Below are 27,913 nucleotides of genomic sequence, written 5' to 3'. Positions count from 1 at the left end.
GTGATATTTTGGCTTGTGTTCCATCCATCTATGGAAAATTCAATTGAAAAGTTTGGTGATACTCAAGCAGTTGCTCTTGACAATTGAAAGTCTTTTGATCATGTTTTGCATAAAGGTTTTCTAAATAAACTTCCATCTTATGGTTTGCCAAATGTTTTTTGTAATTGGGTGTCCAGTTTTTTCTCTTTCCGCTCAGTGCAGTTGATGGGTCTCTGTCTTCTAGCTTTACTAATGCTGGTGTTCCCCATGGTTCAAATCTTTCTCCCACTCTTTTCCTCTTTTATATTAATGATCTTCTTCAATTGACTGAAATCTTATTGTTCTGATGATAGCACGTTGCATTGCACCTTTCAGTTTAAGAAACCTTGCATTGCACAAACAGCTTCAACTTCTCAAATATCTACTACCAATTCCTTAAATGCTGATCTCCAGGTAATTCTCCAGTTGGGAAAAGGTAACTTAGTTGATTTCGATTTTTCTAATATCTCTTGGCATAAGCACATTACAAATATTGCTTCCTCTGTATCTAAAAAACTGGTTTTCTCTTTCACTCTCGGCTTTTCATTTTTCCAAACAGCTGTTCACTCTGTACAAAGTACAAATTGCAACTTCTAATTCCAAAGTGATGCCTCTTGATACCTTCCCCTTCTGTACAAGAATCTTTCGGACCTTCCCCCTATCTTCACTTGCTATTCCTCACTTTCCATTCATGCCACCATGGTCCTGGAATTTGTTCTGGGGAAGACCAGAAAAGTGGCTTGATAGCAGAACCATGTCGTACCTCCTTGCAACTAAGGATGGGAGTCAGGGGGTTGACTGACCTAGTGCAAAATGCCAGTTGCCAGCCTATAACATTACAACAAAACAATACATTACACAGACACATCCTACACTACACTCACACATCCAGTGTAGGCTTATGCCAGTACAGTTGACCCAGCTCTGAACTGGGGGAGAATTCTTGAGCCCGCAACTGGTAAACAATGACACAGTGTCCTTTCTGTACACATCGTACTCTCCATATTCAAATTCTGCATCCCTTATATCTGAGTGACACCACGTCTCTGATATCCAAACAGTGTCCTCATTTGATGACTTGATCAGCATTTCAGATTGATCAAATTTATTTACTATTTATTTAAGAGAAAATTTGATTTTCTCTTGGTTACCCTAACATAGTCCATGTATTATTATTATTGTTATTATTATTATTATTATTATTAGCTATATGGTGCAAGAAAGCCTGAGGCTTATGCTGCCCCATCCAAAAAAAAATTCTCCGAGTTACCCTGAGAGAGAGAGAGAGAGAGAGAGAGAGAGAGAGAGAGAGAGAGAGAGAGAGTAGAAAGGAATCACCAAGAAAGAGAAGAATGGTGATATCCAGCTCAGGACCCTGGTTTTGCCAATCCCATACTCACCAGATGTGAGCCCCTGGGGTTATTCACTCGTTCCATGATGACTCACAGCATGCCTTGAAATTCCCAGCACCTTGCTTTCCAGGCTGCTGCACATTTAGAAGCAGTGCAATAATAAATCGGAAGTTATTCTTGCACTTAGATTCCAAGATTTAATTACTAATCAATTGATTTTTCATAAGTTATATATTAATTTCACATACATTATTTTATCAACTACCTGACTTTGTTTTGTTCATTGTATTTAATATAGGAAGAGAAAGCAGAACTAAAAGCACAGGTTTATCTGCTAGAAAAAGAAAAAACATCACTGGAATTGCAACTTAGCAGTAGGGAGGCCCAAGAACAAGCATACTTAGTGCAAATAGATCACCTCAAATCTGAATTGCAAGATCACCATCAGACAGAAAAAGTGAGAGGAAATCAGGTGAGTAAACAGTTTTTAGCTTTGCCACTCATCAGTGGTTTAAGTAACTATTCCCTGATCATATTTTCTGGATTTGTACATTTTGTATATAGTATAGACCTAGTCATTGTAGTGTCCTACAGTGAGGAAAGTTTGTACCTAAGAATGCATTATGCTGAATACAGATCACTGTACCATGACCACTTTGGTTTTTTTTTTTTTTTTTTATTCTTTCATAACAGTGGTCAGGCCACACCTTGAGTACTGCATACAGACTAAATTTAGGGCCTCATTTTAGGAAGGATGTAGAGTTGCTGGAATAAGTACAGAGAAGGGAAATGAGATTCGTGAGGGGAACAAAGGGTTGTTCTTACCAAGAAAGGCTTAAGTTCTGCAAATTGCAGTGTCTAGAGACTAGGCACCTGCGAGGTGATCTAATTGAGGTGTATAAGGCCTCGAATGGTTTGAGCAATGCTGATGAGATTCTTCCTCTTGTACAGATTATGCACCTGAGGGGGCATAAATTCAAATTGATGAAAGATGGTTGTAGAATCAAAACCATATCATCAACAGGAAGTCTCCCAGCAATGAACTGTAGTCCCTTGCTCGAAACTGTTCAACATGCCTGTTGAACAGTCGAAACTGTTGTCTGCAATCTTAGATATCTGCAATTTATAATGTTTGCTCCATTGAATTAGGCTTGCAAAGGCTTCTTTAGACCTAGATTCTGTTTGAGATCTTGAATTGCCATCCACTAGGATAGATAAATCATCCACATAACCTATCATGCTAGCACCCTCAAAGTACCTATTCAGAAATTCATCCATCACCATTGAACATGCAAGGGGGTCGATCAACTTTTTGAATGATACAAAACACAAATAATTGACAAAATTTTTACAGTTCATAGTAAATGTTCGAAAATACTACTGCAGCCTCAATGCACTTTGCAAATTTCGTGTTAATACGAGGTGTTGTTCTACTGAGGTCGTCTTGGCGTTCCTTTATGAGGGCAGCAGTATCCAAAATGTGAGCAAGCAATTTCTCTTGTATTCACCTTTTCTTTGTGTACAGTGCTTTTCATCCACCCCTACAAAAAAAATCTAACGGAGTGAAGTCTTGATTACCTTGGTGGCCAATGAATGGGATTACCACAGCAGATCCATCGTTCAGGGAAAGTTCAGTTTAAATATTGTATCACCAGTCACATATAATGTGCAGGAGCTCTCTCATGCTGAAAGTACAAGCATTCCTTGTAGCCAAGGGAATATCCTCTAGTTGAAGTTTGTTTTGCAGAAATTCTAGGTAAATGGGCATAAACAACAGATCCAATCAACTGATTGTCGATGATATCGCACTACACATTTACACAGAAGCGATGTTGAAAATTTGTTTCTACAGTGGCATGTGGATTTCCATCTGACCACCTATGAGAGTCACGGGTGACAGTAGCTTCGTTGCTGAAGAGTATTAATAGAATTAATCAGTGATTAGCATTTCATCATCCATTTCCAATCCACTGCAGGATGAGGCCCTCTCCAGCAACTTTCCAGTTCCTTCTGTTTTGTGCAATGACCATCCATTTATTACCCACGAACTCGTGAATTTCATCTCTCTATCTCTGTTGTTGTCTTCCAGGTTTTCTTTTAGCTCCTCTTGGGTGCCATTCTTTATTTTCTTTGTCTATCTGTCATCATGTCTTTGAGCTATGTGTCTTGCCCAAGACCATTTTAGTTCTTTAGTTTTGATAAGGAAGACCTTTACCTGAGTTTTCTGCCTAATTCGTGTATTTCTCTTCTTATCTAACAGTCGTGATTCTTAATATAATTTGTTCCATTCTTTGCTGTGTTGTTCTCAGCCTCTCTCATTCTTTTGGTGAGTGCCCAAGTATCACTTCCGTAAGACTTGGTGGGGAGTATACATTGGTTCATTTTACCTTTCAGACAAATAGGGATGTTGTTCCTCAATATGTGACTATATTTCCTGATTGCTATCCATCCAAAATTTATTTTTCTCATGACTTTAGCCATTTATCTTTATTACAGCTAATGACTTGTCCCAGATAAGTATACAAATCCACCTTTTCAATTACTGCTCCTTCAATGATTATATCCCTTTCTGTGGCATACTTGTTTGTCATTACTTTTGTTTTAGCCATATTCATGTTTAGTCTGAAATCCTTACTAACTCTGCATAACTGATTAAGATTTTCCTCTAATTGGATCATGGCTTATGATCACAATGTCATCTGCACATCATAAATAGTTTAGCTACTCTCCATTCACATTGACTCCTTTCTGCGACTAGTCTAATCTTCTGAAAGCTTCCTCAAAGGCAGCAGTAAACAACTTTGGAGATATTGTGTCTCCTTGTCGAACTCCTTTCTCAATTTTAAATTTGCTATTGTCTTTGTCTAGTCTAATAAAGGAGTAGCTTTCTCATATATTTTCTTCAAAATCATAATAAATGGTGTATCTGTGCCTTGTTATTCCAGTGCTCGAAACATTTCCTTATGCTGTATGGAGTCAAATGCCTTTTCATAATCCACAAATGCCAGGCATAATCCTCCTTTGTGAATTGGGGTTAGATGTGCAAATGTAACCCCAATTCACAAAGGAGGATCAAAGGCTGACACAAGTAATTATAGACCTATTAGTTTAACTTCTGTTCCATGTAAATTAATGGAGGCACTGGTTAAAGAAGCACTGGTTAAAGAAGCACTGCAGGATCATCTAGACAAGAATTCAGTTATAGCTCAAACGCAGCATGGTTTTGTTAAGGGCAGGTCTTGCCTGCCCAATTTGATTGGATACTATGATGTAGTCACAAAAGAACTGGATGCAGGGAATAACTTTGATATTATATATTTGGATCTTAGAAAGGCTTTTGATACTGTTGCACATGGAAGACTGGTGCACAAATTGGAGCAGTGTGGCATTGGAGGCAAATTGCTGCTATGGATAAGGGGATGGTTCAGTGGCAGAAGACAGAGAGTGGTAATCAATGGACACTGCTCAACGTGGACTAATGTTATTAGTGGAGTTCCTCGGGGTTCAGTGTTGGGTCCGTTGTTGTTTTCGGTGTTTATGAATGATATTGATGATGGGATATCAAGTTTAATGTCCAAGTTTGCAGACGATACAAAGGTTGGCAGGGTTGTTAAGGACACCACTGACGCTATGCTGCTGCAACAGGATCTGGAAAGGTTGAACAAATGGGCTGAGAGGTGGCAAATGAAGTTTAACATTGACAAATGTAAAGTACTACATATGGGTAACAGTAACCCCAGAGCAACGTATCAACTCTGCGGTACTACACTGACAGTGGTGGAGAATGAAAAGGACCTGGGGGTAATTGTGCAGGCAGATATGAAGTTCTCTGAGCAGTGTAGATGAGCTGCAAGAGTAGCTCATGGTGTCTTGTCAATGATATACAGGAATTTTTCTAGCAGGGATAAGGAGGTGATTATTCCCTTGTATAAGGCAATGGTCAGGCCACATCTTGAGTATTGTATACAGGTCTGGAGGCCTCATTTCAAGAAGGATGTAGAGCTGCTGGAACGGGTACAGAGAAGAGCAACAAGATTAGTGAATGGAACAAAGGGTTGCTCTTACGAAGAAAGGCTTAAGTTTTGCAAATTACAGTCTGGAGACTAGGCACCAGCAAGGTGATCTGATAGAGGTGTATAAGGCTTTGAATGGTTTGAGCATGCTCAATGCCAATGAGATTCTTCATCTTGCTCAGAATAATCAGCTCAGAGGGCATAAATTCAAATTGAGGAAGGACGGATGTTGGATAGATGTGCGGAAATTTGCCTTTGGCCAGCGGGTGGTTGGTTGGTGGAACCGACTTCCATCACTTGTTGTTGAAGTTGATAGCCTAAACAAATTTAAGGCTCAATAGGACAGGTATTTCGAGCGAACGGAGGGGTGAAATGGGGGTGGTGTGTTTTTTTTTTTTTTTTTTTTTTTGGCTGATGCTGAATAAGCTTGCTTTCTTGCATCATATGCCTCTACTAATGCTAATGCTAACAAGCCTTGTGGACATCCTAGTACTACACCTTCTTGTCTCCATATACTCTGTTCTTATAACAATCTCCCTGTTTCTAAAATAATTCTTAAAAACAAAGTAAAGATTGTCTTTACAAGAGGACAGCCGTAGTCTTGCTAAAATGTTTAATAAAGATAGGTGATCCAGAACCAGAGTTTGTTTGTTGTGAGAAACGATTAATGATGTTACCAACAGATTGTCAGATTTTAAGGGCGTTAAAGAAAGAATTATTATTCGTGTGGGGACTAATGATATTAAACATACACGACCTGACCATCTGTTGGAGAAATATAGGACTAGGCTGAAAAAATTCCATGAGCTAGGTCAGAATATGTATGTGTCTGCAATTCTGCGCAAACAAAATAGTGGGAGGGGGTTATATGTTGAAAGTCTTGGAGGTTAACTTGAGACTTCAGGGAATCTGCAAGGCTCTAGTAGATGAAATTTTTATCAGTGTGGCTAACGTTTCTAGGTAGAAGGAATATATTTTTCAGAGATAGATTGAACAAAGTTGGTGCAAAGGACTTTTACAATTATCATTGAGGATACCCTAATGGTATGGGGAAACTGCTATTTAGGAGGGGAGAAGGGTAATTTAGATCCATGTGTATCTGATGATATGGGTCAAAGTAATGCTTTCACTCACCTCATGAATTCTTGTTTATTGCCAGAACAGCCAATTTAGAATTAGCATTAGGAGGGGAACATGATGCAAGAAAGCAAGCTTATATAGCATCAGCCAAAAAAAAAAAAAAAACACCCCTTCTCATTACACTCATCCACCCGCTCCAAATGTTTGTCTAGTTCTGTCTTGAATCTGTTTAAGCTATCCACTTCTACAATGACAGATTAGCATTAGCATTAGTAGAGGCATTTGATGCAAGAAAGCAAGCTTATGCAGCATCAGCCAAAAAAAAAAAAAAAAAAAAAAGAAAAACCCAATTCCACTTCACCCCCCTGTTCATTCAAAATACCTGTCCAGCTGAGCCTTAAACTTATTTAGGCTATCAACACCACTACAAGGGATGGAAGTCTGTACCACCAGCTGGCTAAAGGCAAATTTCCGCACGTCTATCCTACATCTGTCTTTCCTCAATTTGAATTTATGCCCTCTCAGGTGATTATTCTGAGCTAGAGGAAGAATCCCATCAGCATTGAGCATGCTCAAACCATTCAATGCTTTATACACCTCTATCAGATCACCTCGCTGGTGCCTAGTCTCCGGACACTGTAATTTGCAAAACTTAAGCCTTTCTTCGTAAGAGCACCCCTTTGTTCCATTCACTAATCTTGTTGCCCTTCTCTGTACTCGTTCCAGCAGCTCTACATCCTTCTTGAAATGAGGCCTCCAGACCTGTATACAGTACTCTAGGTGTGTCCTGACCATTGCCTTATACAAGGGAATAATCACTTCCTTATCCCTGCTGGAAAAATTCCTGTATATCATTGACAATACTCCATGAGCTACTCTTGCAGCCCATCTGCACTACTCAGAGAACTTCATATCTGCCTGCACAACCACCCCAAGTCCCTTTCATTCTCTACCACTGTCAGTGTAGTACCACAGAGTTGATACGTTGCTCTGGGGTTGCTGTTTCCCATGTGTAGTACTTTACATTTGTCAATGTTAAACTTCATTTGCCACCTCTCAGCCCATCTGCTCAACCTTTCCAGATCCTGTTGCAGCAGCATAGTGTCAGTAGTGTCCTTGACAACCCTGCCAACCTTTGTATCGTCTGCAAACTTGGACATTAAGCTTGATATACCATCATCAATATCATTTATAAATACAGAAAACAATAATGGACCCAACACTGAGCCCTGAGGGACTCCACTAATAACATTAGTCCACGATGAGCAGTGTCCATTGATTACCAATCTCTGTCTTCTCCCCCTCAACCACCCATTTGTCCATAGCAGCAATTTGCCTCCAATGTCACACTGCTCCAATTTGTGTAGCAGTCTTCCATGTGCAACAGTATCAAAAGCCTTTCTAAGATCCAAGTATATAATATCAAAGCTATTCCCTGCATCCAGTTCTTTTGTGACTGCATCATAGTATCCAATCAAATTGGTCAGGCAAGACTTCCCCTTAACAAAACCATGCTGTGTCCGAGCTATAACTGAAGTCTTGTCTAAATGATCCTGCAGTGCTTCTTTAACCAGTGCCTCCATTAATTTTCCTGGAACAGAAGTTAAGCTCACAGGTCTATAATTACTTGTGTCAGCCTTTGATCCTCCTTTGTGAATTGGGGTCACATTTGCACATTTCCAGTCTATGGGTACCTCCCTGAGTCCAAGGAAGCTCTCATAATTATGGCTAAAGGTTTGCTTACTTCCTTTGCTGCCTACTTTAATATAACTGGATAGATCCCATCCACCCCGGGTGCCTTTCTTGTGTTTATCTTCAACAGTTTCTCCTCCACTTTACTCCAAGTTATTTCAAGATTCTGTAGCTTACTCCTAGAGTTGAATACACCTCTGGCATTCCCCTCGCTGAATAACTCCTCATGTGTGAATGTCGATGCAAAATATTCATTTAGTTTGTTAGCTACCTGAGCAGGATCATCAACAGTTGACCCATCAATATCAAGTGGACCAATCTGATTCATCCCCTTCCTTCTAGAGTTTACATAAGTAAAGAACTCTTTGCTGTTTTTCTTTGCATCCCTTGCCAAGGATTTCTCGTAATCTGCCTTCGCCTGCCTAACCTCCTTTGTAACTTGGTTGCATATCAACTTGTATCTATCATAGGCTTCTGTGTCATGTTAATTTGTACGTGTCCCATGCATTTTTCTTCTCTGTCATATGCCTCATTAGTTCATCTGACATCCATTTTGGCCTAAACCTTGAACAGTATTTCTTAGTTGGTATATAAAGCCTAGTAGCTTCCAAGATAAGGTCCTTGAATGCTTCCCATTTTGAATTTGCTGTTGGTAACATCATCAGTTGGTCCCACTGTATAGAATTTAAATACTGTCTCAGTCCATCGTAGTCGCCTTTACGGAAGCAATAACCCTTCCCTTTACCTTTGATGGTAGTTACCTCTTTGAGTAAATCCCATTTCAGCACACTGTGATCACTGCCACCTAGTGGTTCATTTATCTGCAGATTCGTAATGCATGAATCACTACTGATAATCAAATCAAAAGTATTACTCCCTCTAGTTGCCTCCCGAACATGCTGATGTAGAAAACAATCATCCAATAAATCCACAAAAGCCCTGCTAGTGTGTGAGTGACCAGCCCCCAAATTCCAGTCACTATCTGGGAAATTAAAATCCCCCATTATAAGACTCTCTGATTTACTGGCCCACTCTATTTCCCTGTACAGTTTCTTATTATACTCATCAGAGTCATTAGGCCTATAGCACACTCGTACTCTCAATTTTGATCTACCAATGCTTATGTCACACCAAACTGACTCAACACTGCACTGTCCAGCGATGTCGACTGGCTTCACTTCCTTGGTTTTTATGTGTTTCTTAACTAATAGCATAACCCCTCCTCCCTTCCTATCCTTTCTGTAGACGTTGTACTCCCCAAATTCCAGTTCTGCATCCCTTATATCTGTGTGACGCCACGTCTCTGATATCCCAACAATATCTGCCTTTGATGTTTTGAGCAATACCTCAAATTCATCAAATTTATTTACTAAACTCCTAGCATTGGTGTACACGCAAGTATACCTGCACCTGTTTCTATTCTTAGCTACCCTAACACAACCCATGTGTTTACTTGTACCGCAATGGCTCCCAGCAGTCTCTGAAATATCATGCATCTTGTTTTTCAAGCTTCTGCTCATTCTAATAGAAGCAGTGCAAGAATCTCTTTCACCTCTGCCAGTGGCTACTGTCAATCTATTGGTCTTTGTCTCCCCCCAACTAGCAGTTTTCCGACCCACCTAACACTGCCTCGATAGCATCAGCGAATATTCTTGCACCCTTTCTATTTAAGTGTATCCCATCCCTGTAGAAGCAATCTCTGCTGTTAACAAGTACAGTCCAGGCTGAAAAAAATTCTAACCCTTGAGCCTTGCACAACTTTCCAGTGCCGAATTGATCGACAAGGCTCTCATCATATACTCCCTCCTATCGAGTCTGTGCAGAATTGCAGACACTTTCAAATTCAACCATAATTCTCGGCTTTTGTTCAACAGTGGCCTGCACTTGTTAAGTAATTCTGCCTGTCTCCTACTCTTAATATCATTAGTGCCAACGTGTACAACTATATCACCTTTTGTGCCCTTAAAAGATGATATTCGCTCTACAACGTCATCAACCTTTGCCCCTGGCAGACGTACCCTGGTCCTGTTCCACCTATCCTTTTTACAAAGCATGTTCCCCGTTTCCCTGACAATAGAGTCACCAACAACTACTAGTTCCTTCGGGACCAGCGCATTCTGCCTTGGGGGTTGCCTCTGTGTCACGTGATGCCCAAGTGCAAGCTCTGGCGTTGATGTGGGAGAGCTTGATGGGCCCCTCAGTTTAGTTTCTTCGAGTGCATCCTCCCTGTCCTTCAAGCTCTCATATAGGCCCACAAGAACGCTGAGTTGTTGCCTGATATCGATATACTCCTTTCATCGTGCACAAAGACATCCCCCATGGCAGTATCATGTCCCGTACCCGATTGCTCTGCAAACATCAAGCAAACAGTGCATTTTATAAGGCTGTCAGTCAGAGGACAACTGCCCCCCTTAGTTCTGCTCTGAGCCACAGCACTTCCATTAGCTTGAGCCTTTATATACATGATCACCTCGCTGGTGCCTAGTCTCCAGACACTAATTTGCAAAACTTAAGCCTTTCTTCGTAAGAGCAACCCTTTGTTCCATTCACCAATCTTGTTGCCCTTCTCAGTACTCCTTCCAACAGCTCTATATCCTTCTTGAAATGAGGCCTCCAGATTTGTATACAGTACTCAAGGTGTGGCCTGACCATTGCCTTATACAAGTTAATAATCACCACCTTATCCCTGCTAGAAAAATTCCTGTATATCATTGATAAGACACCATGAGCTACTCTTGCAGCCTGTCTGCACTGCTCAGAGAACTTCATATCTGCCTGCAAAATCACCCCCAGGTCCTTTTCATTCTCTACCACTGTCAGTGTAGTACCACAGAGTTCATACGTTGCTCTGGGGTTGCTCTTTCCCATATGTAGTACTTTGCATTTGTGAATGTTAAACTTCCTCTGCTCAACCTTTCCAGATCCTGTTGCAGCAGCGTAGCATCAGTAGTGTCCTTAACAACCCTGCCAACCTTTGTATCATCTGCAAACTTGGACATTAAGCTTGATATACCATCATCAATATTATTTATAAATACAGAAAACAATAATGTACCCAACACTGAACCCTGAGGGACTCCACTAATAACATTAGTCCACGATTAGCACTGTACATTGATTACCACTCTCTGTCTTCTCCCTCTCAACCACCCCTTTATCCATAGCAGCAATTTGCCTCCAATGCTGCTCCAATTTGTGCAGCAGTCTTCCATGTGCAACAGTATCAAAAGCCTTTCTAAGATCCAAGTATATAATATCAAAGTTATTCCTATAGAAGATTACTTTGACTCAACTGTCTCTATAGTAATGTCAGGAGTGTTGTCAATAAAATGGGTGAATTTGAACTCCTCGTTAGAACAAATAATACTGATATAATAGGGCTAACAGAAATGTGGTGCCACCCAGAAATCAGTGATGATGATTTCAACTATGGTATGTATAATGTATTTAGAAAGATAGAAGGGATGAAGGGGTCATGCTTCTTATTAAAAGCAGCCTGAATGTGAAAAGAGCTTTTGCTGAGTGTAAAGAGAAAGCAGCAGGGGTGAGAATATTCCAGTTGTTATTACTAAGGAATCAGATGACATCGCAAAGTTTAAAGTACAGGAACCATTGTCAGGAAGTGATGATCAGTTGGAAGATGAAGAAAGACGTTGTAGCAGTTAAAGGCACTGTTTTTCTTTAGAAGGGGGGGGGGACTTTGACAGTTTAAAGCAAGAGATAGCAAATACATTTGAATTATCAAATACTTTTAAAGCAAAAATCAGAAGCCATGAATGCATACATACCTTTAAGAAAATATTGCAGGAGATGGATGCCAAAATGAAGACTGCAGAGCTGGCTGATCAAATAGAGCAGAAAAAGTTAGCGTGGGACAGTTGTAGAGCAATGAAAAGTACTGAAGCCTACAACAGGTACAAGTTGATCCGTAATAGTACCACAAATAAAGTCAGGGAGGCCAAAGCTACCTATGAGAAAGCATTGGTTAAGAATGCAAAAAACGGCGGCAAGGAATTTTTCATGCATGTGAATACAACAAAGAAGAAAGCTAATTAAATCGGACCCTTGTGCACTGACTGTAGTAAAGTCTTAGATAATCCAGCTGATGTGGCAGATGAATAGAATAGGCACTTTGCATCAGTCTTTACTGAAGAAAGACTCTTCGTGCCGAGAAGAGTCTGTGTGAGTGAGGCAGAGCCATATGAAATTAGTGATGTCATAATTACAGATGATTGTTTATCAGAAAAACTTTTGAGCATAAAGACAAATTCAGTTCCCAGAGTTGATGGCATATACTATGCAGATTTTTGGGAGAGTGCATGGGAGTGTATTGAAAAATTGAGGTTAATTATGACGGCACATTTCGACCTGGGGATAATTCCTTTGGATTGGAGAAGTGCCAGTGTTTCTCCAATACATAGAAGTGGTTCTAAGAGTGAAGTTGGTAATTACATCTGACTTCAGTGGTAGGAAAAATCTTAGATGCAATGATTACTACTTCAATCCAGGGAGATTTAGATAGATATAGCTCTCTGAAGTACACGCACAAGGCTTTGTCAAGAGAAGTCATGCATAGCTAACATAGGCTATTTTGACACAGTTACTCATGAGCTGAATTTAGGACACAATTTTGACATAGTTTATTTGGATTTTAGCAAAGCATCTGACTCAGTTCCTCACAAGAGGTTGCTGATAAGCTTGAACAGGTTGAGATTACTGGTGAGATTCTAAGATGGATTGCTGGATGGCTACAGACCAGAAGGCAGAGGGTTGTTATTAATGGATATTCTTCAGATTGGTGTAATGTCAAGAGTGGGATCCCTCAAGGATCGGTTCTTGGACCACTGTTGTATCTCATTTTCATAAATGACATTGGCAAAGGGATAGAAGGCAAGATGTCAAAATTTGCAGATGATATTACGGTTGGCAGAGTTGTTAATGATCAATACCAAGCAGCACTCCTTCCAGATGACTTGAACAGATTTTAGAGATGACCAGAGAAGTGGCAATAATGCTTTAATGCTGCTGAATGCAAGGTCTTACACTTAGGGAATACAACCCACAAATAAATTATACACTTGTTTGGGTTGAATTAAAAACAGTGGAGGAGGAGGAAAGGGATCTGGGAGTTACAATATGGGAAGATAAAGTTTTCTGAACAGTGTAATCAGGCACCCGTGAAAGCCCATAGTGTCCTATCGATGATTTATCAAACGTTTTCCTGTAGAGATAGAAAGGCGATAATCCCACACTATAAGGCAATCATAAGACCACATTTGGAATTCTGTGTTCAAGTATGGAGACCTCACCTGAAACAAGACATTGAACTTCTTGAAAGGCTCCCAAGACGGGTACCTCGATTTTTTGAGATCGACAGAAGGACAACCATATGAGGAAAGATTCTGATTATGTAGGCTACTGAGCTTGGCAACCAGGCACTTTATAAGTCACTGAAAGGGACTAGTAAAATGAAAGAAGGTGAAAAAATGTTCACTGTTATAAAGAATTTCACAGAGAATCACAGAGAAATTCAGTAAATCAGAACGTCTTATAATGTGGGGATTTTAACTTCCCAGATGTTGACTTTAACTTTAACTGGCGGGTTGGTCACTGGCACACACTAGCAAGATTTGTAGATTTATTGGATGATTGTTTTCTACAGCAGCATGTTTCACTCGTGGCAGAGAAGAAAAATGCATAGGATGCATATAAAAAATCAGGTGACATAGATGGCTATGGTAGATATAAATTAGTCTATAACCAAGTCACAAAGGAAGTTAGGCAAGCATAGACAGATTACAAGAAATCTTTGGCAAAGGATGCAAAGAAAAACAGCAAACACTTTTTTAATTATCTAACCCGTAGAAGGAATGGGATGAATCGGATTGGTCCACTTGATATCAATGGTTCGACTGTTGATTATCCTGCTTAGATAGCTGACAAACTGAACGAGTATTTTGCATCTACATTCACACGTGAGTTATCTTGTAAGGAAGTGGAGGACAGAAGCTTATTAAACTCTAACAGGGAGCTAAATGATTTTGTAATAACTGAGAGATAAGTGGAGGAGAAATTGTTGAATTTAAACATAAAAAAGGGATCTGTCCAGTTATATTAAAGGAGGTAGCAAAGGAAGTAAGCAAACCATTAGCCATAATTATGAGAGCATTCTTGGACTCAGGAGAGGTCCCTATGAACTGGAGATGTGCAAATGCATTTCCATTTCACAAAGGGGTATCAAAGGGTGACATGAGTAATTACAGTCTGTTAGTTTAACTTCTGTTCTGGGGAAAATAATGGAGTCACTGGTTTAAGAAGCATTTCAGGATTATCTAGCAGATTTATATTGCAGAATTACCAAACAGGGTAGAACCTGCAAAAGTCCTTGAAGTAACCATAATCAATTGATAATCCACAGACAGAAAAATCCTAGGTGCATTAATATTTTAAAGCATATTTTAAATAATTAAATAATCCTATAGTTGTATCTTCTCCCCGTTGTGGTATTTGGGAGGGGGCCAACCATTGATGCTACTCACCTTGATGAAAAATTTTTCTAAATAAACTGGATGATTATTACTTGTACCGGCATATCAGAGATAATAGTAGGGGTGAGAATATTCTTGAAAGTATTCCACAATACACTTGAATTATGGAATACTTTTAAAGCAAAAATCATTACTCACGAATTAGATGATATTGTAGGGCTTAAAATACAAGAACCATTGGAAGGTAGTGATCATGCAGTCATGAGTTGGAAGGTAAAGAAAGATGTTGCAGTAGTTAAAGGTAAAGGCACAGGTTTTAATTTCAGAAGAGGGGACTTTGACAGTTTAAGGTTCTATGTGGCATCTATTAATTGGGCGGATTGCAAAGGGAGGGTGAATACACTTGAATTATAGAATACTTTTAAAGCAAAAATCACAGAAGCCATGAATGCATACATACCATTAAGAAAATATTGCAGGAGGAGGATCTTGAAATGAATGAATGCAAAGCTGGCCAGCCAAATAAAGCAAAAAAAGGGACAAGGTCAAGTTGTGTTTGTTTTAATTGCAGTCTCCTGGGTTTCCCCTATATGCCGCTGTAGCATCTGTAAAGGCAAAGGCCAGGCCAGCAAGTGTATATATGTAGGTGTGTAAGTATGTGGTTGTTATGTTGAGTGCCGGCACCTGGCGACTTCGCAGCCAGGGGGCAGGAGACACCTGGTCCCCTGCCTCCTGACTCCCAGCCTTGGCCACCTGGAGGCACACCAGGTTCCACTTACTAGCTTGAGACTCTTACTGTGGCTATCAGGCAAGCCTCGGAGCCCCAAGGTATTTAAAGAAAGGAAAAGGGATGTAGAAGGAGTAGTATGGAAAATGGAGGGAGAGGAAAGTGGATAGAAAGCAAGGGGACGAGAGAAATAGGCATCCCCGGAAAAGAAGAAAAGTAGGAACAAAAAAGAGTAAAGTTATTAGTGGAAAAGACAATCAATTTTTTAAACTAAGAAATTAATCTTTTAGATTAATCTTGTAGAACATAACTGTCTACCTGGCAGCAGTACCAATAAAATTAACATGTCACAGCTGCAACAATCAGATACCAAGACATAATTTTCAGTTGACTTGGTTAAAACTGTTAACATTAAAACTCTTGATATTATGATTAAAACTCTTGATATTATTAACACAAGACCATGTAGTGAAGAAAAGACAAGAGGTTAAGGTACTAGCTAATGGGGATTTCCCCAGCCAGTAAGAAAGCAATTTACAATTGAAAACATCCAATTATTATACTGAACATGCAGCAACAACTACGTTAAACCAGAAATCACTGTCTTGTGATAATCGAATAACCTCTTTATCTCCATCACTACAGGTCAACTCGATTGAAATTTGATCTCAATCTAAGATATAAATTCGTCAACAAACAGCTCAATATCTGTCTAACAAAATTTCACAGTGATTTGTATTTCAATTTAGCAAGTCAGAAATCCTGATCTCACAACAAGAAAATAGTAAGTCAGATAATAGACTATACCCAAAATACTACAACCAATCTGAGATTTCAGCAGTATGAAGCTGCAAGGCAAAATTTTCTTTCCAAGATCTGTCATCATCCTGTGTGGGAAGTCAGTTCAAGTAAATTATGTCCAGAGCCACCGAGAAAACAAGAACAACCATTTACAAAAGGCCAACTGCATGAGCATACAAGGTACTCATTTTAGCATTTTCATAAGTTCAATATATATTTTATCACCAATCTTTAATGGACTCGATCCATTCTTGTCTATAATTAAGCAAAATTCAAAATTGCTACAAATCTCAGCAATGAAAGTTTTATCATTAATTTTTAATTGAGACAGTCTCAATTTTTTTTTTTTTTTTTTTATACACAATTTTTCCCAAGTCTTTTGAGGAATCAAAATACCAAGCACAAGCTCTGTGCTCAGTACAAACATAATGAAGAACATCATGTTATTCTCAAGGGACACAATTGTTTTTGCTAAGGATTAGTTCCATTCAGCCTTTTCCTTCGCCTAAAGATCTTATCTGCGAATTCTGCCAAAGCAAGGTAATTTTCTTTACTGTCAAGAAATCTAGGTAAATCATTCTCCTCATATATATTTGTCAATATTTGTAAGTCCTTCTATAATCTAAGTAACACTTACATTCAAAAATTAAATTCTGCACTGTTTCAGGCTCTCAGCAGTTACATAGGCCTAATGACTCGAATGAGTACAATGAACAGTTGTACAGAGAAATAGAGTGGGCTAAATCAGAATGTCTTATAATGGGGGATTTTAACTTCCCAGATATTGACTGGAACTTGTGGGTTGGTCACTCACACACTAGTAAGACTTTTGTGGATTTATTGGATGATTGTTTTCTGCAGCAGCATGTTTGAGATGCAACCAGAGAGGGTAATACTCTTGATCGCGTTATCAGCAGTGATCATTTGTGTATTAAGAATTTGCAGATAAAGGAACCACTAGATGGCAGTGATCACAGTGTACTGATGTGGGATTTACTTAAAGATATAATTACCATCAGGGGTAAAGGAAAGGGTTTTTGCTTCTGTAAAGGTGAGTACAGTGGTCGCAGACAGTTTTTAAATTCTGCACAGTGGGATAAACTGACGATGTTACCAACAGTAAATTCTAAGTGGGAAGCATTCAAGGAATTAATTGTGGAAGCTACTAAAAGTTTCATACCTATTAAGAAATATTGTTCAAGGTTTAAGCCTAAATGGTTATCAAATGAACTAATGAGACTCGTGACAGAGAAGAAAAATGCATGGGATGCATATAAATTATCAAGTGACTCAGAAGCGTATGGCAGATATAAGCTAGTCTGTAATCAGGTCACAAAGGAGGTTAGGCAGGCGAAGGCAGATTACGAGAAACCTTTGGCAAAGCATGCTAAGAAAAACAGCAAGGATTTCTTTACTTATATAAACTCTAAAAGGAAGGGGATGAATCTGATTGGTCCACTTGATATCGATGGTTCAACTGTTGATGATCCTGCTCAGATAGCAAACAAACTGAATGAGTATTTTTCATCTACATTCACACATGAGAAGTTACTAAAGTCTGAAAATGGCAGAAGGTTATCAAATTGTAGCAGGGTGCTTAACGATTTTGTAATAACTGAGAGCAAAGTGGAGGAGAAATTGTTGAAGTTAAACATAAGAAAGGCACCTGGGGTGGATGGGATCTATCCAGTTATATTAAAGGAGGCGGCAAAGCAACTAAGCAAACCCTTAGCCATAATTATGAGAGCATCCTTGGAATCAGGGGAAGTTCCCACGGACTGGAGATGTGCAAATGTATCCCCAATTCACGAAGGGGGATCGAAGGGTGACATGAGTAATTACAGACCAGTTAGTTTAACTTCTGTTTCAGGTAAAATAATGGAGTCACTGGTTAAAGATGCATTTTCAGGATCATCTAGACAAGACTGCAGCAATAATTCAGACAGAGCATAGGTTTGTTAAGGGAAAGTCTTGTCTGACAAATTTGATAGGATATTATGATGTGGTTACAAAGGAACTGGATGCAAAAAATAATTTTGATATCATATATTTGGATTTCAGGAAAGCTTTTGACACTGTTACGCATGGAAGACTATTGTACAGATTGGAGCAGAATGGTATTAAGGGTAAGTTGCTACAATGGATAAAAGGATGGTTGAGTGGGAGAAGACAGAGGGTGGTAATCAATGAGTGCTGCTCTTCGTGGACTAATGTTATTTGTGGAGTCCCACAGGGTTCGGTGTTGGGTGTACTGTTGTTTTGTATATTTATCAATGATATTGATGAAGGTGTATCAGGCTTAGTGTCGAAGTTTGCAGGTGATACAAAGGTTGGCAGGGTTGTTAATGACAGTAATGGCAGTGTGCTACTGCAACAGGATCTAGAAAATTTGGGCAGATGGGCTAAGAAGTGGCAACCAAAGTTTAACATTGACAAACGCATAGTATTGCATATGGGTAGAAGTAACCCCAGAGAAACGTACCAACTGTGTGGTACTACACTTAATGTTAGAGAAAATGAACAAGACCTGGGAGTAATTGTGCAGTCAGATATGAAGTTTTCTGATCAATGCAGACAGGCTGCCAGGGTCATGGGGTTTTGTCAATGATATATAGGAATTTTGCTAGCAGGGAAAAGGAGATGATTGTCCCTTTGTATAAGGCAATGGTCAGGCCAAGCCTTGAGTACTGCATACAGGTCTGGAGGCCTCATTTTAGGAAGAATGTAGATTTTCTTGAGTGTGTACAGAGAAGGGCAACAAGGTTGGTGAGGGAAATGAAGGGATCCTCTTACCAAGAGAGGCTTAAGTTCTTCAAATTGCAGTGGGTGGAGACTAGGCACCTGTGCGGTGATCTGATTGAGTTGTATAAGGCTATAATGGGTTGAGCACGCTGAATTCTGATGAGATCCTTCCACTTGTTTAGATTACAAACCTAAGGGGCCATAAATTCAAATTAAGAAAAGACAGATGTAGAATAGATGTGCAGAAATTTGCCTTTAGCCAGTGGGCGGTTAATTGTTGGAGCAAACTTCCATCTGTCGTGGAAGTTGATAGGTTAAATAAATATAAGGAGTAATAACTGGACAGGCATTTGGAGGGAATGGTGTGATTTTTTTTTTTTTTTTTTTTTTTTTGGTTGATGCTGCATAAGCTCATGCACTTGCTTTCTTGCATCAAATGCCACTACTACTACATAGCGGAGAAGCAGCAAGGCCAAAAGTATGCAATTTAAAATTCAGACTTCCATGGCCTGAAATCAAGAACGTTAAATTTAAGCCTGGATTAAACCAAGTCATATTTGATTTACTTAATTCTATCACCTTCGGCATGAATTTATTATTATTAATAGCCACATGGTGCAAGGAAGCCCGAGGCTTATGCTGCACGAGGGAAAAAAAAAAGTTCCCGAGTTACCCTGAGAGTAAGAGAGAGAGAGTCAAAAGTAGAAGGGAATCACCAAAAAAGAGAAGAATGGTGATATCCAGCTCAGGACCCTGGGTGTGCCAAGCCCATACTCACCAGATGTGAGCCCCCGGGGTTATTAGTTATTCTACCCTTAGTATCATTAGCCCATTCCTCCTGCCAAACTATAAAGAACTAATTCCTAATTCTCTGCACATCTTTCTTAACTGGTAACTCTAGTTTAAGTGTGTAGTGGTCAGTAACAGCAGGTAGACCCTTCCGTCTATAATACTGTAGGTAGTTAAATATTATTTCAAACTGAATGGGCAGTTTGCCTGTTAGTACCTGTTGGACTGATGTCGAAATTGTATGACATGCCCTTGATGTCACTAATAAAAAGAACTGTTGAGCTTGCACAAAATACTTTTTCACAAGACATTTACAAATACTAGTGTCCCATAGTAAACTATAGGTAGAAATATGCTTCCATAATACATTTTTAATGTAGAAGGCGTAATGTTCCAGGCATATCTTGTAATTCTAATTAATTTTCCAGTCAGCGTTTTTATTTTCTGGAGTATATATTTTGCATGGGCTACGAACTGAAACCAATCATCGATCATTATACCAAGGTATAAGTACGGACAATTTTAATAGGTTGGTCGTTTAATCTTATGTTTGGTGGTCTCTGTAAATTTAGGTTGCCTTTAAAAAAGCATTTGTTTGGTTTTCATTACGGGAATCTCCAGTTTGTGGGTTAGTTACACACCAAGTATTTAAGTCAAGCAACACATCATTTCCATGTTCTTCCAATTCAAGTCTGGAATTACCATATATGAGAACAACAAGATTGTCTGTATATGCAAGTTTAGAAATATGCTCATGTTCTTTAACCAGCCACCCATAAAGGACCATATTCCAGCAAACAGGGCCGAGAACGGATCCCTGAGGGCAGCCGTGAGTAAGTGGTCTCGATACAGAGCAGTGTCCAGATGAGACTACAAGACATCTGTCCTGAAAGTAATCAGTGATAATTCTGTAAATGGGGACAGAGACCCTGGCCACCGGGAATCTTGCCAGGACACTCTGCCATCATAAGGTTTCAAAGGCCCCTTTGAAGTTCACAAAGAGGCCGAGGACGTATTTAGTACTTGAAGTAGAGACCAAATCCATAGTTTGAAAAGGGACAGTTAAAGAGCAGTGAATACATTGCTGAAGCCTACAATAGCTATAAGTTGATTTTTGTAATAGTACCACAGATAAAGTTAGATTGGCCAAGAGAGCAAAGAATGAGGACGTGAAATTTTTCATGTATGTGAATAAAAGGAAGAAAAAAGCAAATCAGATTGGATCCTTATGCACTGGATGTGGGAAAGTTTTAGAACCCAGCTGATGTGGATTAATTGAACAGATGCTTTGCATCTGTCTTTACTGAAGGAGGAGGTACTGGGAAGTGAGACTGAGTCAGTGGTGAGCTATAGTGGGCTCGTGAGAGCCCATTGTTGAGACGATCATTTATTTTACAAATGAAATCCTGAATTCAATTATTGAGTATCCAGAGCCGAAACTATGGTGGAATGAGCGGGGACCCATTCCCAGCATTTTAATGGGGCAATCAATGAGGTATATATTTTAAAATTGCTTAATTTTTGATTTAATTACAGTCGGACCTCTGTTTGACCAACTTCTTTTTAGCGAATTTTTTTGAATTCCCCTTGGTAAATACATTTAAAATGGTTTCCATAGAATGAAGAAAATTTCCATGTAACGAACAGATAGGAGAGACAACTTTGTATACATTGTTCTCACCTCTGGCCTTTAGGCAATTTAGGTAATTAGAAAGCACGAATTAAGGGTGAAGTGGATTACCATTTCACAATGTTAGTGGTGTCTGTAAAACCTATGTAGTCACATACCGAGAAGTCGCACTAGTCAATATGCTTTCCATAGCCAGTCAGAGAATTAAGAAGATTCCCGGCACAGATAATAGCCTCTGATGAACTTGTGTTGTGGTTCCCTTTTACTCCAACAAACAGGCACATGTTTTTCAACTGTGTCTATGCCTTCCAGTAAATTTCTCCTGTCTATGTTTACTTGGTCACAGTAGCTGAATATTCCACGATTTTCACAATATTCAAAGAATATTGTGAAAATAGTGACAGTAGCAACAAACAAGAGGGGGGCCAGGATTGAGGCAACTAAGATATATAAACTTTACGAAGATGAAATATTGTCAGATTTTGAAACTTTGTTGAAGCTTTTACTGTGTAGAAAACGTTCTAAAATATAATGGCATACAGGCAATATGCCATTATTTTAGAATTAGAATTTTTTATAATTAAAAAAAAAAAAAAAATGTATCACCAATCTTGAAAAAACCAGTGTGAATTAAGGATGATTGCTAAAAAACTTGATGTGGAAACTATAAAGATGGGTTGTGTGTTCGGGCCACGATGAGCAGCTTGTAGCTTGCGGACGGCAATTGCAGGTTGGAGGAATTATTCTGCTTTGTGCAAACATTTTAAATCTGGAATTTCTTAACCATTTAGCACTAATGATTGACATCTTGCAGGAGCTCTCTTACCTTTCAGAAGCTTTACCGAATCACTATGGTAAAAGCGAATAAATTAATTATTTAAACTATCAGTGCTGTTGCTAATTTGAAAAATTCTAAAGGAAATTATGAAGGTAAAATTTAGAGCATGTTGAAGTGGAAAGAATTTGAAGGAATCAAAATCGAAAGTAAAAAAAATTACCTCGTTACAAGTTATTAAATGCATTGTTTTATCCTTATAGGATAAGTTATTAATGCAACAGAGTGATTTTAAATTAAATAAAGAAAATAACGATACCATTGAAAGAAATTTTATACATATGCTACCCGAAATTGTGGAATATGAGAGAACTTTCGTCTCGGTGGCAAGATGGTGAAAACCGAATAAGAAATTTAAGTTTTCTGATAAAATAAAAATTAATGATTTTAGAGATTTTGTCAAAGACAGTTTATCTTTAAAATCGAGTGAAATTCCCTTTTCAATTAAGAAAGACAGAAATATTTTTGAAACCATTGCGATTACCAGTGCTGAATCTGAGCAAGCTTTCAGCGTAATGAATAATATTGAGTGAATGAATGAATAAATAATGTTGACAATTAAACACACGTTGCAGATTATGATGACCATACATCTAAATGGAAAACCATTGCTTCAATTTGATCCGGATTGTATGCCAAATCATCCCTTTGTAATCATTGCTCAGCTATTGAGCAAAGCAGAAGATTGACAACAAATATTAATAAAGTAAATTGTATATGCAATTTTTATAATAAATTTTTCTTGAATATTTGTGTAATAATTTTGTTTCATGTAATCTGTGATTTTTGTGTAATAATTTTGTTTCATGTAATCTGTGATTTTTGTGTACTTTTTTTATAAAGTTTGTTTTTTATGTAATATCTGTTTTTATATTGTGGAATGTTTTGTGATAGTTTTATGTTATTTGTTTTATGGGAAATATTTCATGTTATTTTTTATTCACACTATTAAAATTTTATCAAGAATAAAATATATCCAGTATATTTCCCTAGTTTTTTAAAAAAAAGACGAATAAAAAAGTTTCGCATGTGCTGAGCATGCGTGGTAGATGATTTATGTGATTGAGGTTTATAAGGCCTTGAATGGGTTGAGCACGCTGAATTCTGATGGGATTCTTCCACTTGCTCAGATTACAAACCTTAGGGAGCATAAATTCAAATTTGAGAAAGACAGTTGTAGAATATGTGTGAAAATTTGCCTTTAACCAGCGGGTGGTTAATTGCTGGAACAAACTTCCATCTGTCATTGTGGAAGTTGATAGGTTAAATGAATTCAAGGAGGAACTGGACAAACATTTAGAGGGAATGGTTATGTGAATTTTTTTTTTTTTTTTTGCTGATGCTACATAAGCTCATACGTTGCTTTCTTGCATCACATGCCACTATTACTATATTGATTATGAAATAAAAGAGCTTTTTTATTGCAAATATTTTATCGATCATTCACAAATTTTCATAATTTCTGGAAGACAAGATACAATGGATTTATGATAACTAAAGTAAGAGATGTAATGTATACTTGTGATTGCAGCATATCTAAATGTCTCTGGAAAACAGCATCAATTGAAGTACCGTTTACAACTTGCAGTTTAAATGGCAAACACAGATGTTAGGGGCATCTAACAATGAAATGTAACGAAAATGCAAAACGAAAAAAAGAAATTGTTGACAAATATTTGTATTGTAGCAGTCATACTTACTGCAGTAGTAACTTCAGGAAGAATGATTGTGACATCATGCTATTTAAGAATTCTAAAAAGTTAGAACTCCAGACAGTATCATATCCAGTTATCATCGTAAGGGGAGGCATGACAACCAGGTTTTTTTTTTTTTTTTTTTTTAGATAGACCTAGGAACGTTTTACACATTCACTTATATGCATGATTAAGGGGGTAATAAACCCCATCTGTCCACCCCCCCTGAATCCGCCCCTGACTCGAGATATCATACCAGTCACGAAAAATGCGTCATGTGCTCTAATTACACCACTAGTAGTGCAAGTGTGGGAAGCACCTCTGGTGGAAGTTGTGGTTGATGTCACTTCCGTGACTGATCAAATTTATTTGATAGAAAGTCAGAAAATCACGCCCATTGTTAAAATATTCACAGCTCACCACTGCACTGAGTCATATGAAATTAGTGATCTCAAAATTACTGATGACTGTTTATTAGGAAAACTTTCAACCATAAAGGCAAATAAGGCTCCTGGAGTTGATGGCATGTATCCAGTAATTTTGAGGGCGGCCACCAAGGAGTGTATAGAACCATTGAAGTTAATTATGAGGGCATCTTTGGATTCAGGAGATTTTTCTTTGGATTGGTGAAGTGCCAACATATCACCAATATATAAAGGCAGTTTTAAGAGTGAAGTTGATAGTTACAGACCATTTAGTCTGACTTCAGTACCAGGTAAAATCTTAGAAACAATAATTAAGAGTACAGTCCAGGGGCATTTAGATAAATATGGCATCCTGAAAAATACACTGCATGATTTTGTTAAGGAAAAATCATGTTTAACTAACTTAGTAAATTATTTTGACACAATTACTCATGAGCTGGATGTAGGGAACAATTTCGACGTTTATTTGAATTTTAGCAAGGCATTCCTCATCTGAGGTCATTGTATAGGCTGAAACATGTTGGGATTACCATAAAAATTCTAAGATGGATTGTCGAGTAGCTGTGGGGCAGAAGGCAGAGGGTTGTGATTAATGGATATTCTTCGGGCTGGTGTAATATCAGGAGTGGGGGTCCCCGTGAATCGATTCTCAGACCAATGTTGGTTCTGATTTTCATAAACGATATTGATGATGGGATAGAAGGCTTGATGTCAAAATTTGCAGTTGATGTAAAGATTGGTAGAATAGTTAATAAACAGTACCAAGCAGTGCTCCCTCAGGATGACTTGAACAGGCTGCAAGAATGGTCAGAAAAATGGCAGCTATGTCTTAATGCAGCAAAATGCAAGGTCTTATACACTTAGAGAATAGCAACCAGAAAATAAATTACACACTTGTAGGGGTTGAATTTAAAACAGTAAAGAAAGGAAGGGATCTGGGAGTTATAATACGGGCTGATATGAAGTTTTCTGAGCAGAGTAAAGAGACAGACAGGATGGCCCATGGTGTTCTATCGATGATTTATCAAACATTATCCTGTAGGGATATGGAGGTCATAGTCTCACTATATAAGACAATTGTAAGACCACATTTGGAACACTGTGTTCAAGTATGTAGACCTCATCCAAAAAAAGACGTTTTTTGAAAGGATCCAAAGACAGGCAATTCACATGGTGAGATCTGCTTATAGGCAACCATATGAGCAAAGATTCCGAATGGGCTTCAGAGCTTGGCCCAAGCATGAGGTGACATGATTGATGTTTATAGGGCTCTGAGAGGGGTTAGTAAAATGAACGAAAACAGAATTTACACTGTTGTAGAGAATTTCAGAACTTGTGGGCATAATTGGATTCTTCTTCTTGTCCAGATTAATCGCCTCAGGGGACATAAATTCAAATTGGAGAAAGACAGTTGTAGAATAGATGTGTGGAAATTTGCCTTTATCCAGCAGTTGGTTGATTGTTGGATCAAACTTCCAAGTGTCGTTGTAGAAGTTGACAACTTAAATAAATTCAAGGCAGAACTAGACAAACATTTAGAGTCAATGGATGGATAAAATTGAATGTTTTTTTTTTTTGGCTGATGCTGTATAAGCATGCTTTCTTGCACCATATGCCTCTACTAATGCTAATGCTGATAAATTCAAATTACAGGGGTGGAGGTTTATACTAAATTGTACTAAATTTTCTTTTAGCCTGCAAGTCATTGATTACTGAAACAGGTTGCCTTCATGAATAGTTGAGGCTTATAATTTGAATAAATTCAAAGGTCAGCGGGATAGTTACCTATGTAAGGTGGGAAACAAATAATTTGTATTTTATTATCTACTAATGACATTAAGTGTAGATCTGTAGACTTATTTTACAAGTACAGGTCAAGGTTAAAAAAAAAGTTGTGAGTTAAGGTTGAATTTGAAAGTGTCTGCAATTCTGCCCAGACACGAAGGGAGGAGTACGTGATGAGAGGTTTGTCAATCAATTTGGAGCTAGAGAGAGATTGTGCAAGGCTCATGGGGTAGAATTTTTCACAGCGTGGTCTGTGCTTGTTAACAGGAGAGACTGCTTTTACAGGGATGGGATACACTTAAATAGAAAGAGTGCAAGAATATTTGCTGATGCTATCGAGACAGTATTAGGTAGCTCAGAAAACTGTTAGCTTGGAGGGTGGGAACACAGAGTAATAGATTTACTCTGCAGAGGTAGGTGAAAGTGATTCTTGCACTGTGTCTATTGGAATGAGCAGCAGCCTGGAAAACAAAATACTGGGGATTTCAAGGACTGCTGGCAGTCATTGCTGAACAAGTAAATACATGGGTTGTGTTAGGGTAACTAAGAGTAATAACAGGTGCATGTATACTTGCATGTACACCAGTGCTAGGAGTATAGTAAATATATTCGATGAATTTGCAGTACTGGTCAAAACATCAAAGCCAGATATTGTTGGGATATCAGAGACATGGTGTCACACAGATATAAGGAATGCAGAATTGGAATTTGGGGAGTAATTTGTGTACAGAAAGGATAGAGGATAGGAAGGGAGGAGGGGTTATGCTGTTAGTTAAGAAACACAAAATCTTAGGAAGTGCATCCAGTTGACATGGGTGGACAGTGCAATTGTGAATCAGTTTGGTGTGACAAAAGCTATGGGAAAGCAAAATTGAGAGTAGGAGTTTGTTATAGGAATAATGTTTAAGTAAGACTAAATTCAACTGGGCATAATATTTTTAAGAGTTATAATTATCTATATAATATTGGTGTAAAAACACCATAGACAACTCTTAAAGGAAAAACTGTGATAGTAGTGTAAAAGGCATCACTTTAACTGTATCTCATATTCTGTTCCTCCTTAATGGCAGGAGGCATTAAGGGTAAGTTGTTACAATGGATAAAGGGACGGTTGAGTGGTACATAACAGAGAGTGGTAATCAGTGGACACTGCTCTTCTTGGTCAGATGTTATTGGTGGAGTTCCCCAGGTTCGGTGTTGGGCCCATTGTTGTTTTGTATATTTATCAATGATATTGATGAAGGTATATCAGGTTTAATGTCCAAGTTTGCAGATTATACAAAGGTTGGCAGGTTTGTGAATGACAGTAAAGACATTATGCTACTCCAACTGGATCTAAATAAGTTGGGCAAACGGGCTGAGAAGTGGCAACTGAAGTTTAACATTGACAAATGCAAAGTACTGCGTATGGGTACTACAAGACTCCATTACCTACCCTGGCAGCCCGTCTGCACTGCTCAGTGAACTTCATATTCGACTGCAAAAAGACCTGGGGGTAATTGCGCAGTCGAATATGAAGTTCACTGAGCAGTGCAGACGGGCTGCCAGGGTAGGTCATGGAGTCTTGTCAATGATATATAGGAATTTTGCTAGCAAGGACAGGGAAGTGATTATCCCGTTATACAAGGCAATGGTCAGGCCACACCTAGAGTACTGTGTACAGGTCTGGAGGCCTCATTTTAGGAAGGATGTAGAGTTGCTAGAATGATTACAAAGAAGGGCAACAAGATTGGTGAGGTAAACAAAGGGGTGCTCTTACCAAGAATGAATGGGATGAACAAGCCAAATGCTGATGGAATTCTTCCTCTTGCTCAGATTAAGAACCTGAGGGGGCATAGATTC

The 27,913-nt window shown here is 38.6% G+C and overlaps 1 protein-coding gene across 3 annotated transcripts in view; it reads left to right on the top strand.

Annotated features, from left to right (window-relative positions):
* Window positions 1-27,913, top strand: part of LOC150088294 (colorectal mutant cancer protein) — a 498,699-nt gene that overhangs the window by 421,951 nt on the left and 48,835 nt on the right. For all 3 annotated transcript variants that reach the window (XM_090369448.1, XM_090369449.1, XM_090369450.1), the window contains one exon: window positions 1,669-1,842. In XM_090369448.1, the coding sequence (XP_090225574.1) occupies window positions 1,669-1,842 (174 nt within the window). The remainder of the gene's footprint in view (window positions 1-1,668; window positions 1,843-27,913) is intronic.

This window comes from Mastigoproctus giganteus, chromosome 3 (assembly GCF_048544385.1).
Source record: "Mastigoproctus giganteus isolate SK-2022 chromosome 3, ASM4854438v1, whole genome shotgun sequence".
NCBI lineage: Eukaryota > Metazoa > Arthropoda > Arachnida > Uropygi > Thelyphonidae > Mastigoproctus > Mastigoproctus giganteus.
Note: the sequence above shows the minus strand (reverse complement) of the source record. Positions and strands in the feature narration are given on the sequence as shown.